General features: G+C 38.7%; 1 protein-coding gene across 5 annotated transcripts in view; it reads right to left on the reverse strand.

Moving 5' to 3' along the window:
* Positions 1–14,409, reverse strand: part of CPQ (carboxypeptidase Q) — a 147,017-nt gene that overhangs the window by 32,269 nt on the left and 100,339 nt on the right. For all 5 annotated transcript variants that reach the window (XM_023920743.2, XM_086882000.1, XM_086882005.1 and 2 more), the window contains exon 6: positions 6,541–6,632. In XM_023920743.2, the coding sequence (XP_023776511.2) occupies positions 6,541–6,632 (92 nt within the window). The remainder of the gene's footprint in view (positions 1–6,540; positions 6,633–14,409) is intronic.

Consider the following 14,409-nt stretch of genomic DNA (forward strand, 5'->3'; position numbering starts at 1 on the left):
CTTCTTGTTCTATTGCTCAGCACTACTGAGAAGAGCCTGGTCCATCCTCTTGACACCCTCCCTTCAGATACCTACAGACCTTGATGAAATCCTCTCTCAGTCATCTTCTCACCTTTTTCACCCTCTGCTGGACCTGCTCCAGGAGCTCCACATCTCTCTTGTACTGAGGAGCCCAGAAATGGATGCTGTGCCCCAGCTGTGGCCTCACCAGGTCTGCATAGAGGGGCAGGATCACCTCCCTCAACCTTCCAGTGCTCATCCTAGTGCACCCCAGGGTACCTTTGGCCTTCTTGGCCCCAGGGGCACACTGCTAGCACATGGAGAGCTTGTTGTCTATCAGGTCCATCAGGTCCTTCTCCATGAAGGTCTTTCTCCATGAAACATGATCTGTTTTTCAGCAGGTCAGCCCCCATCCTGTACTGGTGCAGGTCATTCCTCCCCCGGTGCAGCACCCTGCATTCACCTTTGCTGAATTTCAGATGTTTCTTCTCTGCCCATCTCTCCAGCCTTCTGAGGTCCTTCTGAAGGGCTGCACAACACTCTGGGGTATTGGCCACTCCTCCCAGCTTTGTGTTCTTGGGGAACTTGCTGAGGAGGCCTCTGCCCCTTCATCCAAGTTATTGGTGAAAAGTTAAACAATATTGGGCCCATACTGAACCCTGGGGGACACCACCAGTGACAGGCCTCCTACCAAACCCTGTGCCACTGATTACTCTCCCACCCTCTAGGATCTGTCATTTACCCTGCAATTACAGTAAACTCTTTCCATTGAGAAAACAAACCCTTGTAATATATATGACTGGTACTTCTGTTGGTAGGAAACATCTTCCTTCTGGGGTAGACACTGGCAATCCCAAGCAGGTATACCTTACAATAGCTACTTATTCAGTCAAAATCTCAATTGTTAATTCTTACCAGATGATAAACTAGACTGCAACATCTCATGACTAATCCATTGAGTCACTGACGGCAATCCCTCATACCTAGTTAAAGCAGGGACATACCTGAAAGTTTAATGCAGGGAACAGCCATCCCAAAAGCCTTCAGTACTTTCAGGCTGTTTAAAACAGAGTATAACTTGTCCAATGGCTCATTTACTGATTTTCTTTTTCGTTCCACTGAGAAGAATTGCCACTTTACAGGAAAAATACTTAAGTCTGTAATGACAAAGCACTGTCCTTGACTAATGGTTCATTTGTTCCAGTGATAAAGGACATCAGTTAATCTGACATTGTGTTTTCAGCTTTCTCTTATTGATTTACACTTAACTTTAAGAAACAGCAACACTTGTATTCCAGTATTTGTCCCAGAGCAGTCAGGAAATAAGTATAGCATGGCAACAATGTTGTAGAACTCACAAGGAAGTGATGGTTATCCCACTTGTAGCACTAAAAAAAGGTTTAAATCAGCACCCAGCTTTGTTAGGCTGGCAGCTGAGACTACAGAAAAGAAAAGAAAAAACACTGGAAACACTTAAGTGCATGTGACAGCTAGAAAAGGAAAAAAAGTAAAATAAATAACATCCTCTAAGTATTCAATAATATATAAACATGATGTAGTGTAATTTTGAGTTGCTGTTTAGTGTGAAGGTAATTTAATGAAGCAAAACAGCATAAATTGAATCTAGAGGAAAAACACTGCAACAGCTGTTAGGAAGCAGAGATGTGCCAGCATCAAGGCATAAAAACCACCAGCTACAAGCGTGATCATACCATTTATACCCTTTGAATGGAGGCAGAGAAAATCGGGAACACTGTGAATTATTAAATTTTGTAAATTATCCCATCATTATATGGGAGAAGGCTGACGTAAAACAAGATTAGTACAATTTTTGCTAGATGACAAGGTATGAAAAAGGCTCATCCTCTTATTACAAGATAAAATATTCTTCTGCCAAATTTTATGGGAAAGCAGTATGTAAAAAAGTCTACAGGTATAGGGGTTTGGTACAGTTACAAGTTCTGACCTCTGAGAAGCCAAAATCTGTATTTCTCTGCAGCTTTCACAAGGAAGCTTATTCCTAAAACCTAAGAATTAGGAGTTCCTGTGGACCTAGAGCTGGTTTAAAAGATAATTCTGTAAATATGCTATCTTGATTGTGCTTAATACAATCAGTGGTGCTATGGCCTGTTGTGATACTGGAGAACACAGTGTGATTATTTTCTTTCTGTGGTTTTGCAAATGGACATTTCACTCTTCCTACATTTCTTTTCATTTGCAATGAGAGGAATCAACTGGACATCAGTGACCTAAAAAGGCAGCAGTAATTTTATTAAAATTAAAATTTTAAATTACAGAGAGTATTGCCTGAGGAAAGTCAGAAGGCTAACAGTCAACACAATTTGCTGGGATAAAAGAATCCCCATTAAAGTCCTTTATATGTTTGGTTCAAATCAGACAAAAATTAATGTCTTACATTTCACCAGAGTACTTGGTACCTCAGCCTATTAAGTCTTCTGAAAACTATGGTTCTGAGGAGACAATATTTTCTGGAGAAGAACCATTTCCCCTGAAAGTTACAAGATATTTTTTTGATATTTGCTTCTTAGAGAAATCAACTCATTAGCAAATTACAGTAGAAATCTTGTGTGAGCATCAACAAAAACTACTTAAACTAGTATGAACAAAATTAAAGCATTTCAGCAAGTCCTGTTTTTGTGCAGACACAGTTTGAGCAAAATACCAGATCTTGGTAATAAATACAAAAAGAAACCACAGTAAACACTGATGATTGATTTTTTTTTTTTTTTTAATGTAGTTAAACCTTAACTAAAAACTTAAAACACTGTATAGTATTTGCACCAGAAATTAAGGTAAGTACTGTAAATATCATTAAGATAAGAATACCAACATGCAGAAATATTGAGAATGCCTCCTGTAATGGGTTTTGAATTGAATTCATAACATATTAATGCCTCCAGTGATCACAACCAAGTTACTAAAGTAAATTTGAATGTGGCCTAGGATCTCTTAGTCTTCTCATTACAAAATGTATTTGCTTTCCTGAGAGATTGTAGGCAATACTTCTATTCCAAAATAAATACTATCAGTCATTCATAGTCCGTTAACTCAGCTGAGTAAATAACTGTAACCTCGTTTCACAGTACACAGACCTTTCACAGAATCTAGTCCAAAGCAATGAAAAGGAGGACAGACACTTCATTACATATATTTCTTTCTCCCTTCATGAAGACAGCGTAAGAGTAAACACACAAAAACCTTAACCGTGGCTGAGGGCACTCAGGTATCGTTGGTAAAGGTTGTAGCAGAATCTGTACTGCAGAGCTGCATCATGAGGCCTTCTACAATTACGTTTCTCCATTTCTTCAATTTGACTTGTATAAGAGTGCTGCAATGTTTCACGATTCTGAAATTATCCTGTATTGTCTGTAGACAAGAGCCCTACTCAGCAATTGGGTCACACAACACTAAGTGCTGGAAGAAGACTTCAGATGAAGTGTCAAACTCCAAGCTCTGCAGTCCGATTTGCACTTATATCCTTTAATTTCACTGCTCTTTATCAAGGTGAGGATCTTTAATGTTAAAGAAAATCAACCGTTTTTCTAGTCTGGGATTAAATCTAATTATTGTCTGGCAGCTAAAAGCAGTGAGCATTCAACAGGTATCTCCTTTGGAAGCAAAGGTGCTGGTAATTCCCCTGAGAGGCTTCTAACCCATGGTCGAAATCGAGCTGGTGCTCTGTGATGTGCTGGTGGGTGGGTGGCAGGTAGCCTCACGCTAATGGAGGCTCTGAAACTGCTGGAATATACAGGGCTTTCAGCTCTTGGAAGTGGCTTGGAAAAATCATGCAAAGAAAACAATGGACAATGACCATGTGATGCTCTCCAGAAAAATATTTGATAAACTGAAAGCCTGATTGTACAAGTAATGTGTCTGAGCTTCACCTGACTGCACTGAGCATACACCTTTTTCCTAAGCACATATTTATTGGATGCTATCAGAAACAGGAAACAGCACTACACTGTCTAGAGCACTAGAGCTTTTGATCAACAAGTATGGCAGCTCTTACATTCTCATAAAGCTCTGAACAGCTAATATACCCTATCACTACTTTAATAATCAGAAATGATAATACTGGGATCTAGAGAAAGACTTGAGTGTTATAAATAATGCTATTACACAGGGATACATGTTAATTATTGGCACCACAGTAAAACCACTATGCTATCTCAGTTATTTCTGCAGTAACTTATCCACTTTCTAGCAGTGACAACCTGTAATGATGGATGAGGAAGAAGGACCTGAACTTAAATTGAAAGAAATAATAAGTAAGTGACAAAAATAAGAGCATCTGTACTTGTCCAGTACTATATTGTCTTAATTTCTTCTCCCTTGCCACATTTCCACTGACATGAGGAGGTAATTTACAATGTCAAGGAAGTCCATGTCTGTGCTAAATTACTGCATTCATATTTTTACTTCTTTGTAGTGAACTAAACTTGTAGGTCCAGCCATGTAGATGAGTCATACAGGCTGTCTTTCATTTTACACGGCATCTTAAAATACCACTCTTATTTAACTTGTACTCATTACCACCAGCAATCAATGTGTGTGCCATACTATCCTAATTGGCAGAAATTTGAGCAAGTAAATCATTAAAAGGTTATTTTTCATGCTAAATTTAATGTACAGTATTAATCAACTTTATTTCATTATTATGAGTAATGCAATGTCCTATAGTCAAATCGATTTATAATTATGCCAGATCACATGGCAGGGGGAAAACGAGAACAACAAACAACAGACGGATGTCATTTCTGCTAAATTCTCCATGTAAATTATAAACTGGTAAGTCAGACAGAGCTTTCTTTGCAGAGCAAAACATCCAGATGGAATCTCACCAGCAGAGCAAGAACTGAGATACATCTTTGTCTCAAATTTTTTAAAAACAAAGTAACCAAATATCTTGTAAACAACACCCATCCTGCTTTATATTTCCCTATTTGATCCATAGGTCTGCTTTTTGGTATTATTTCTGAATAGAAATCTTTGCAACTACAGTGAAACAAAGCTATTTTGGCTAAAGATGAGAAATGCATGAGACAATTTCATGTGTTGCTGACATCACCACCATAGGATGGATCTTACTGTCCAACATGGACGTCTACAGAAGTAGACCTTCAGATACATTTCTGATGAGTGGTGTGTATTAGTCACAGAGCATCCTTCCAGCTCCTCCAAAATGCAGTTCTGTACATAAGAAGCATCTCTTTCATGTGCTACTTATTCCAGAATATTTTATTCTAGTTTAATTTTGGTGAATATCAGAGTACCTGTATAAATTCAGAGTGCTTAACATATAACTGCAACCTGTCACCTCCCTGAAGCTGAGAAAGCAAGCTCTTGGGTACCTCTTCCAAATAAATGACATAGCTGAGTTACCCCTAGAATCTGGAGATACAAGGAAGTACAACATTATACATGGGTAGTTAAATATATTTAGCAATATGAAATTAGTTAATGGGAAATATTTGATTGATCATCAATTAGCATTAACTGCTTTAAACCTATCTCTGACAACTCCAGTGCAGATGTAAGTTGATCTAATTTGGTTCATCACAATGAATTTGATTCAAAATGAAGTTTCCATTTATTTGTTCTGATAGGTTGCTTAGCATTAAAAAACGCTCTTAAGAATTGCTTATAAGTCTGTTTTCATGGTGTTGTAGAGCAAGTAACTTCCTAGGCATATTTGTATTCACCTTGTCTCTGTCTTGGATGTATTAACCATTGATGAGAGTTATTCTGCTTAATTAAGGAAAAGAATAAAAGATTACTTTGGAATAGTTATACAGGTACAGCATTATTTTTCTTTGTAAAAAAAACCCCAAACACACACATATTCCAAAGACTTATCTCCAAAATAGTTTTGGCAACTGCCCTTTATCTCATGATGTGTTTTGAAATGGCAGTTGTTGGCAGGAGAAACAGATGTTATATTTTTATCCTCATAGCCATAAGTCATAGTGTTTGTGTGTTCTTTGCATCACCAGAAATCAACCTTTTAGATGTTCCAGATCCAACAAAACTAACAATTGGCTAAGTACATTACAGACTGCACACTATCAAGATAAGATAGCAAACATTTTTCTTTGTATTATTTTATGTTTTTCATTGTAAAATATTATGGGAAAATGCAACGAAGCAGAAATATATAAACCAAACAAAATTTATTTATATTGCAAACATATGTGGACCATTCATCATTCATTCATTCTCCCAGGGTTAGCTATGTTTGAAAGCTATGGCAGATATAGCCATGAAATATCTGTTTCAGAACACTTTTGTGACAGAGTATCTTAGGTCAAGTGGAACATGCACACGTGTGGTTGCATCACTTGTTAAATGGAAAATTTAGATTTACATGTATGAATAAACCCAGAAAATTTACTTTCAGGCAGAACTGGAATCACTGGTTTTGGTTAGATATTAAGCTGAATGTCTTGACAAAAGGAGTAGTCAAGTCATAAGACTGGGTGGAAAAGTGCTGTCAAGAAAATGGTGAAAAGACATATTTACCTTGTGCAACTGATAGTATTGCTTGGCACCTACTCCTCCTTGCTCTTCTCCTGTCCACAGCACCAAGCGCAGTGTCCTTTTTGGACGAAGTCCTAAAACACAGTTTTTAATATTAAATATAGATATATTTTGAGCATTTTGTGCATTGGTCTCCAGCCCCCAATGGATGAAAAGTCTGTATTTCCACAAACAAAACACAACCTATATCAAGTGTGGGTTTTTCTGTCTAGAATACTTTTTTCTTGTTTAGGGAGAAAGACTGGGGTGTGGGGAGAGAGCCCACATGAGGAAGAAGTGGGCAGTTAAGGTGCTGCTACCAGTTGCAGTGGCACAAGAGAAGCACATTTTGGGGTCATACTGAAAGTATCTGAAAACCACACCAGAAAGTAACTACCTTGATAGATTCCTCCAACATGTGCTTCTGTCGTGGTGGTCTGCCATAAGTAATACACATCCGCTCGTAGCAGATCCAAATCAAATTTTCATGAAAACTACCATTGCTTTGTGATGGTTAATTTATTACAATTAATTGAAAACGAGCTGCCAGATTATTATGAGAAATGTTTATCCATTTCAAGGACTGAAATATGATTTTGCTTTTTATCAGAGAAATGAAAAGCAGCAATCTGCACTTTGGAATCTGAAAGAGTCAGCTGCTAAGTGTATGCACGACTTTCTGAAAAAGGGAAACATGGAGCCGTTTTCTATTTTGCTATGGTAGCTCAAACAGAAAGATAAGTTCTCAGATAAATTTTGAAACTGTTTTTGCCATGGCAGAGCTGATCAGATAGAATTTGCTTCCCTCTATTTATTTGGTTGTTTCTTTTCATAAATTAATACATTGAGAGAAACTTGAGAGCATGGAAGAGCAAACAGATAAAGAAAAACTGTTCTCTGAGCAGTGGAATGCTAATTATGTTAGAGAAAAAAATAAAGAAAAACATGAGAAGATTATCACAAGTGATAAAGCATAAAGTACCACACACACTTTTGTGCTAAGGAGAAATAATATCAGTATCACTGTCAAAACTTGTTTCATTTCCTAACTGAAATGGATAAAGACTGTCAATGGACTTGACCTTCATTAACTTTTTTTTTCTTTTGACACAATGAATATGATCTGAAGATTTCTTCCTCAAAACTACATGTTAGCAATCCTCAGAACTGAAGGCAGGATATAAAAGGAATACCCCAAATCTGAATAAAAGAGCTTGGATTTTCCAATATTTCATAAAGAAGTGCAAACAAGTTTAAAGGTGTATTTTCTGAATGTTTATCCATTGACTGTAAACAGAAAGGTTGTCAAACTTCATTACTTTAAAGACAACTGTCTGCACACCTCCCAGTGGATTCCCTGCTCTCCTAAATCACAACAGAAAAGGATTATCCTCCTTTGCTTTTCAAATTAGTCAGATGGCTTATGAGGTAAAACTGAGATAATAAAATAGCTATCGGTTTGAAGTCAGAAAGATTTAAGCCCAAAATAACCCTAATATAAGATTTAACCCCAAATAACCCAGTGGCTTGGTTAGAAGAGGTATCTGTGAAAAATAAAAAGTGCTAGTATAGAACATAGAGGCCAGTGCTTTAGTATGATTCCAGCAGCACTTCAGTTTAAGTGGAAAAAGGAGGTTTATTTGTCATATCACAAAATGCAAAGTGAAGTCCAATCTCCGGCCCACCACACCAAGCCTGTGAGAGTAGCTTTGGTAGGAAATGCTTATGACAAGGGAAGCAGCATCTTCTGGCTCCTCCCAGTAAAAAATCAAGCTCCTTTAGTCTGCCACTGCTGCCTTAAGGGGGACTTGGGCCAGTGATCAGGGGGTCCTCATGGTTGGCTCAGATGGGCTGTAACCTCAGCTCCTGCTCTCCAGGAGCTTGACATGATCACAGCTCACTTGTGAAAAAGGCATTTGAGATTCTATGGCCCCCTCCCTGCCCACCATTGCATCTGTCCATGGAAGCTAGGGAAATAAAAAAGTCCTGCTGAGCTTTGGTCTTTCCAGTCTGGGACATGTATCAGCTCTTCCCAGCTCATGGATTTCTGTCAGCAAATTCATTTGTGTGTTCTACTGAAATCAAATGGGCAGCTTGAAAAAAATAAAAATATATAAGCTATGGAGGCAGTTACTTTAAATACAAACAAAGTCTATAGAGGAAAATTTAATTTCCTCATTATCTTAATATGAAAGTGATAAGTATTTATCTACATGTTATTAAAAACAGAGCTAATCTGACCAAAGAATAGCAAACAAATCCAGTATTCAGAGGTAAAACTGCTAAGAATATTCTCAATGAATGTTTTTATTAGAAAATAAAATGAAGTACTGTATTCAAGTTACAAATGTTTTGAAAAGTAATTTTAATTACTTTGGTTTTCATCTTAAAAACTACTGGTTCCTAAGCACGGTATCATTGTCACAAAATCAGAAGTCTTTTAGATTGCAGCCCAAACACATATTGAAAAGACACAATAAAATAGCAATTGGGATAGAAAACTAGGTTTTATGATGGGTGCAGCATATAAAGGGGTGTGGGTAGGCAATTTTAAAATGAAGGAAAACTGTTACACAAATAAAATCGTGCCTTTTTCCTTGTTATCTGAGTAAATGACTTATTAAATAGTATTAAAAATAAAGAGGCTGTCAGAAGCAAAAAAACCTACAGATGAATTTCCAAATCTCCAGTGTTTTAGAAAAATGTATTACTGTTTTTTTCTCCCTTCTACCTTGCCCTTAACTGAAATAAAATCATAGTTTACCACAAAGGTGCATTTTAAAAGCCTCTATACTCTCATGGTTTATGTCAAGCATAAAAGATTCTATGGGCATGTGGACTGAAGTTAAAGAATGAAATAAAAACATCGATATGGTCGATCTATGACTAAGGATACATCTGTAGCAAGCACAGCAGGACACCTACTCTATTACACTCCCTCAGTGCTGGAGTGGCTGCTATCCTTTCCTTCCCCTTGGGTACCACAAACACTGCAGTCATACCAATGTGCAGGTCTTATTGACTTCATTTTCTGTTTCTTTTGAAATGTGATTGCTCACATTCATAGATAACAGCAGCAAGACCTGAACTTTATGTCCTGTATGTCTTGCTCTTTTTTGATAGAATTGAGACATTCCCACACAGCAAAACTGAAATTTATTGTTTGGTACATGTAGAGACAAATCATAATGGCCTGTCACATGTAAAGCAAAAAAATAAACCCACTTCACTGTCATAGAGCTTACAAGTCAGGAAGAAGAACTTGAATCATCTTTTTTAAATCAAAATAGAGATCAGTACTATAAACACACAGTTTCCTTTAATAACCGTTTTCCTACTTTATAAACATAAATCCTTACTGATGGGGAGGATCACAAAGATAAAGTATTTTCTAAGAAGATAGTGTGTAGATGGCTTCTTCAATGTCATTTTAAGACTGAGCAGCTTACAAAAACATAAAAAGCATTCCACCTTTGTGGATATAGATATTTTCCCTTCAAGTCAAGGCACTGGGATCACACACAAGCAAATCAAATAGCTGTTCAGCTTATATGCAAGCAAACTGCAAATGGGTGTGAGCAGATTAACAGGTGCCAGGGTCTATCCTCAGCTGGCAGCCAAGCCCCTCACAGCTGCTTGTTCACTCCCCCCACAATGGGACAAGGGAGAAAATCAGGAGGATAAAAGTTAAAAATCTCATGTGTTGAGATAAAGGCATTTAATGGGGAAAGCAAAAGCTGTACACACAAGCAAAGCAAAACAAGGAAGTAACACATTCCTAAGACCCTGCATAAAAGGCCTAAAAAAGCCTTGATCTGAGCATAAAGTAGAATAAATTGCACTGCCAATCGAGGGAGGTGATTCTGCCCCTCTACCTCCCCTGGTGAGACCCCACCTGGAGCATCCAGATCTGAAGTCCTCAGCATAGGGAAGACATGGACATGTTTAAGTGGGTCCAGAGAGGATCACAAAGATGACCAAATGGATGGAACTTCTCTCCTATGAGGAAAGGCTGAGGCAAGAGAAGGCTCCAGGGAGACCTTAGAGGAGCCTTCCAGTAACTGAAAGGAATCAACAAGAAATGGGGACAGACTTTTTAGCAGGGCCTGTGGCAATAAGGACAAGGAGCAATGGTTTTAATCTAAAGGCTAGATTCAGATTAGATCTAAGGAAAATGCTTTTACAGTGAGGGTATAACTCTCAAAAACTGTCACAGGTTGCCCAGAGAGACTGTGGATGCCCCATCCTTGGAGAAATTCAAGGTCAGATGTGACAGGGCTCTGAGCAACCTGATCAAGTTAAAGCAGTTCCTGCTCATAACAGGGGGGTTGGACTAAGTGACATTTAACGATGTCTTTCAACCCAAACTATTCTCTATGTTCTCTTACTTCTTATACTCCCTAAGTCACTAATGTATTTGCTTTAGGAGCTACTAGGGAGAGGTATATATAAATATATCATCCTAAAGTACTGCTCTCTACTGCACTGAATACATAAGCTATGGACTTTTCTGCATGGTTACCCTGTGGCTTGGAATTTCTTTAAAACATATTTATACAAAAATATTTATAAATGTTTATACAAAAAAAGTATCAAGAAACATAATGATGTTGCTGACGTTCTTCAAATTGTTATTACACTCCCTACCTTTTTCAAGTTTGGAGCTGATTAGACATAGGGGATTTACTGGGTGCCATTAGTTTGGATATTTCAATCATGCATGTGCTTCTCACAAGATATCTGGTACTTCCAAAATTTCTGCCACAGTATAAAATAAAAATAAAACCAATACTCCCCATTTTTCTAAAGAAAGTAAGAACTCATCATCAAAATGGTGGTGCACTTTGCTAATACCTGATTTGTAGTATGAGCAAGGAAGAGAAAAGCTCTTACTGGTAGCAACTTGTTTCCCTGCCTAATTTCAAAGAATATATGTACAGAAATAAACTGTAATCAACAGGATGATAGTAATAACACAGTTAACTGAAGATGTCAGACTTTCCCTCTGAAGACCTAGAAGAAATCTCCATTCTAAACCAGAAGGACTTTGGCTTTTACTCATTAGAAATACAGCCCTCTACAGTTTTCTACTTGTGCAGGAAAGTGCCTGTGCACTCATTTATTTAAGAAGAAATTGGGGTTTTTTAATTGAGTGACAAATAATGATTTCACAGAGAAAATCACAGAATCATAAAATGGTTTAGGTTGGAAGGGACCTTAGAGATCATCTTGTTCCAACGTTCCTGCCATGGGCAGGGACATTTCACTAGGTCAGGTTGCTCAGACGTCATTCAGCCTCGCTTTAAACACTTGCAGAGATGGGGCATCTGCAACTTCTCTGTGAAACCTGTGCCAGTGCCTCACCACCCCTACCACCTCATCCAAGGAAACTGGATTATTTCCAAATATCTGATCTAAACCTACTCTCTTTAAACCTGAAGCCATTGCCCCTTGCCCTGTCACTACATGCTCTTCTAAATAGACTCTCTTCATCTTTCTTGTAGGCTTCCTTCAGGTACTGGAAGGCCACAGTCAGGTCATCCCTAAGCCTTCTCTTCTCCAGTCTGATCCATTGCAATTCTCCCAGCCTTTCATCGTAGGAGAGGTGTTCTATCCTTGTAATCACCTTCATGGCACTCACCCCAGAAGCTCCACATCCTTCTTATGCTGGGGTCCTCAGGGCTGGATGCAGCACAAGAGGGGTCTGACCCAAGGGGAGACCACAGAGGCAGAATCCCCTCTCTCACCCTGCTGGCCACATTGTTTTGGAAGCAGCCCAGGACATACTTGGCTTTCTGGTCTATAAGTGCACATTGCCAGGTAATGTCCACCCTCTCACCAGTCAGTACCCTCAAGTCCTTTGTAGAGCTTCAAAGTTAAAAGCTTCCAAAACCAAGGCAAAGAACAGCTGAAAAAAATCCTTTTAGTACTACTTAAACCTTGATTATAACATATTTCTAATTCTCTAGTGAAGCTCAAATTAGACATGGGAAACATCTTTTGGCTTCAGGAACTTCCTTTTCTTCTTAAATCAGTCTAATGTAGTGCAATCTCCTTGATTTTTGTCTGTTGATAACTTCTTTTTGTGGCATTGAGGACTGCAAAAAATAGCACTGAGAAGCAAGTAAATCTCTGAATGTCGAACGTCTGGAGTAAAGAGAGATGAAGTCTAGAATAGAAGAGACAAAGCATTGCAGGAAGAAGACAGAAAATGGTCAGGTCTGGGGCTGGGGAGAGGGAAATCAAAGCGGAGTGATGAGCCAAGCCGGATACTGCATCTCAGTCTCGCCTGGGGCTGTCAGCTTGCTCAGAAACATGTTTTGGGGGTTGAGAGGACACGACTCTGCCACTGGCACAGACTGTGAGCAGCTGTTTGGACAGGCCCTTCAAAGAGGGCACAGGGGCACAGCAGTGCCCACAATGAACCAGTCTAGGGAAGGACTGGATTTGCAGAGCATCAGCAGCCTTGACAGCAGTGCAGCAAGACACTGAGATTATGCAAGCAATTTTTTTCCCCTGTTTTTTGGGAGGCTGATGATCTTATGACAGAAGGGCAGATTTACAGAAGACTGGAGAAGGGAAATGTGAGAGGTTTTAGATAGATTTATTTTTAAAAAGCAATGCAATATCCAAGAGGAAATGTCAAGGAAGGAGTTGTGTATACAAGACTGGAGGGGAAATCTGTGAATGATTTGCAAGTCTAGTAACTAAAAATAGCATGGATTAAGCCTTTTGATTGGGGAGGTGAGGGAGAGAAGAGGGAAGCCAAGCCCAGAGCCTGGTGCTTATGGGCTGCAAGTCAATAGTGCCAGAAGGAAGGTTTCTCTGTGGACACCTTCCTGCCACCTGGCAGCACAGCGCAGGGGCACTTCAGATGAGAAGTACTGCCAAATGTGCTCGTCTGCACATGGGGTTTTAAATGAAGAACTGGTTTGTGCAGTGCCATGAAGCCATTACAAGTCATGTGTATAAAAAAAAGGGGAAAAAAAGGGAGAAGAACAGGAAACATTAACTTGCCTGTGTAAAAAAGCAAAGTGCAGAGTCAGAGGAGAACTCCTCCACCCCATGCCTTGCTCTGGTCCTTGTCAATATGTTCTCTGAGTCCCACAAAAGGAGTAAGACACTGTTCACATTTAAAACACACCTTACTCCTCTTCAGGAACACATTCTTCTTTAAAGGTATTTGTGATCTCATCAAAGTGTTGAGCAGAAAAGGCAATGTGGGTCCCACTTCTACACTCTCTGGGATTACAAATATCAGAGACGGTTTGATCTTAATGTGAGGTGGATCTGTATTCTGCCTCTGCTGCCCTGCTCTTTGGATTAGAAAAACAAATCTGTTAGGCTATTCTGAGAGCTGATGAGTCAGAAAATTAAGCAGGAGCACTTCTGTCTCCATATGGAAAATTTATACCTTAAAAAAAATGACAGTAAGGACAAGATGCCCCATACTTCATTTGGGAAGGATTTCAGCACTTCACCAGGTCAACAGTGCTAGAGATTTGAAAAAAAAACAGTAATACACAACAGCTAGCACTGCCAGGTTTTTAAGATTTTTATAGATAATCAAAGATCAGATTTTTTCTTGAATATTGTGGGTAAATTAAAGCTTGCAGAGAAGCAGAACTCCACAAGACAGAGGACAAAATTGCTATGGAGGGCTTTATATCTAAATTTACCACCACATTACCAAACCTTTATGTTTGCAGTTGCCCCTCTGCTATGTCAACACAGTATGAAAACTGAAGATTTAAGTACTTGCTAAATATGCATTCCACTAAATGTTAAAAGGAAGGAATAAATGCATTTGTAGTGTAACAGCATATGCAGAGATTTCATACCAAGTAGATTTAACAGAATTGAAAACATGAA

The sequence above is a fragment of the Cyanistes caeruleus genome, chromosome 1 (assembly GCF_971803275.1).
Source record: "Cyanistes caeruleus chromosome 1, bCyaCae1.hap1.1, whole genome shotgun sequence".
NCBI lineage: Eukaryota > Metazoa > Chordata > Aves > Passeriformes > Paridae > Cyanistes > Cyanistes caeruleus.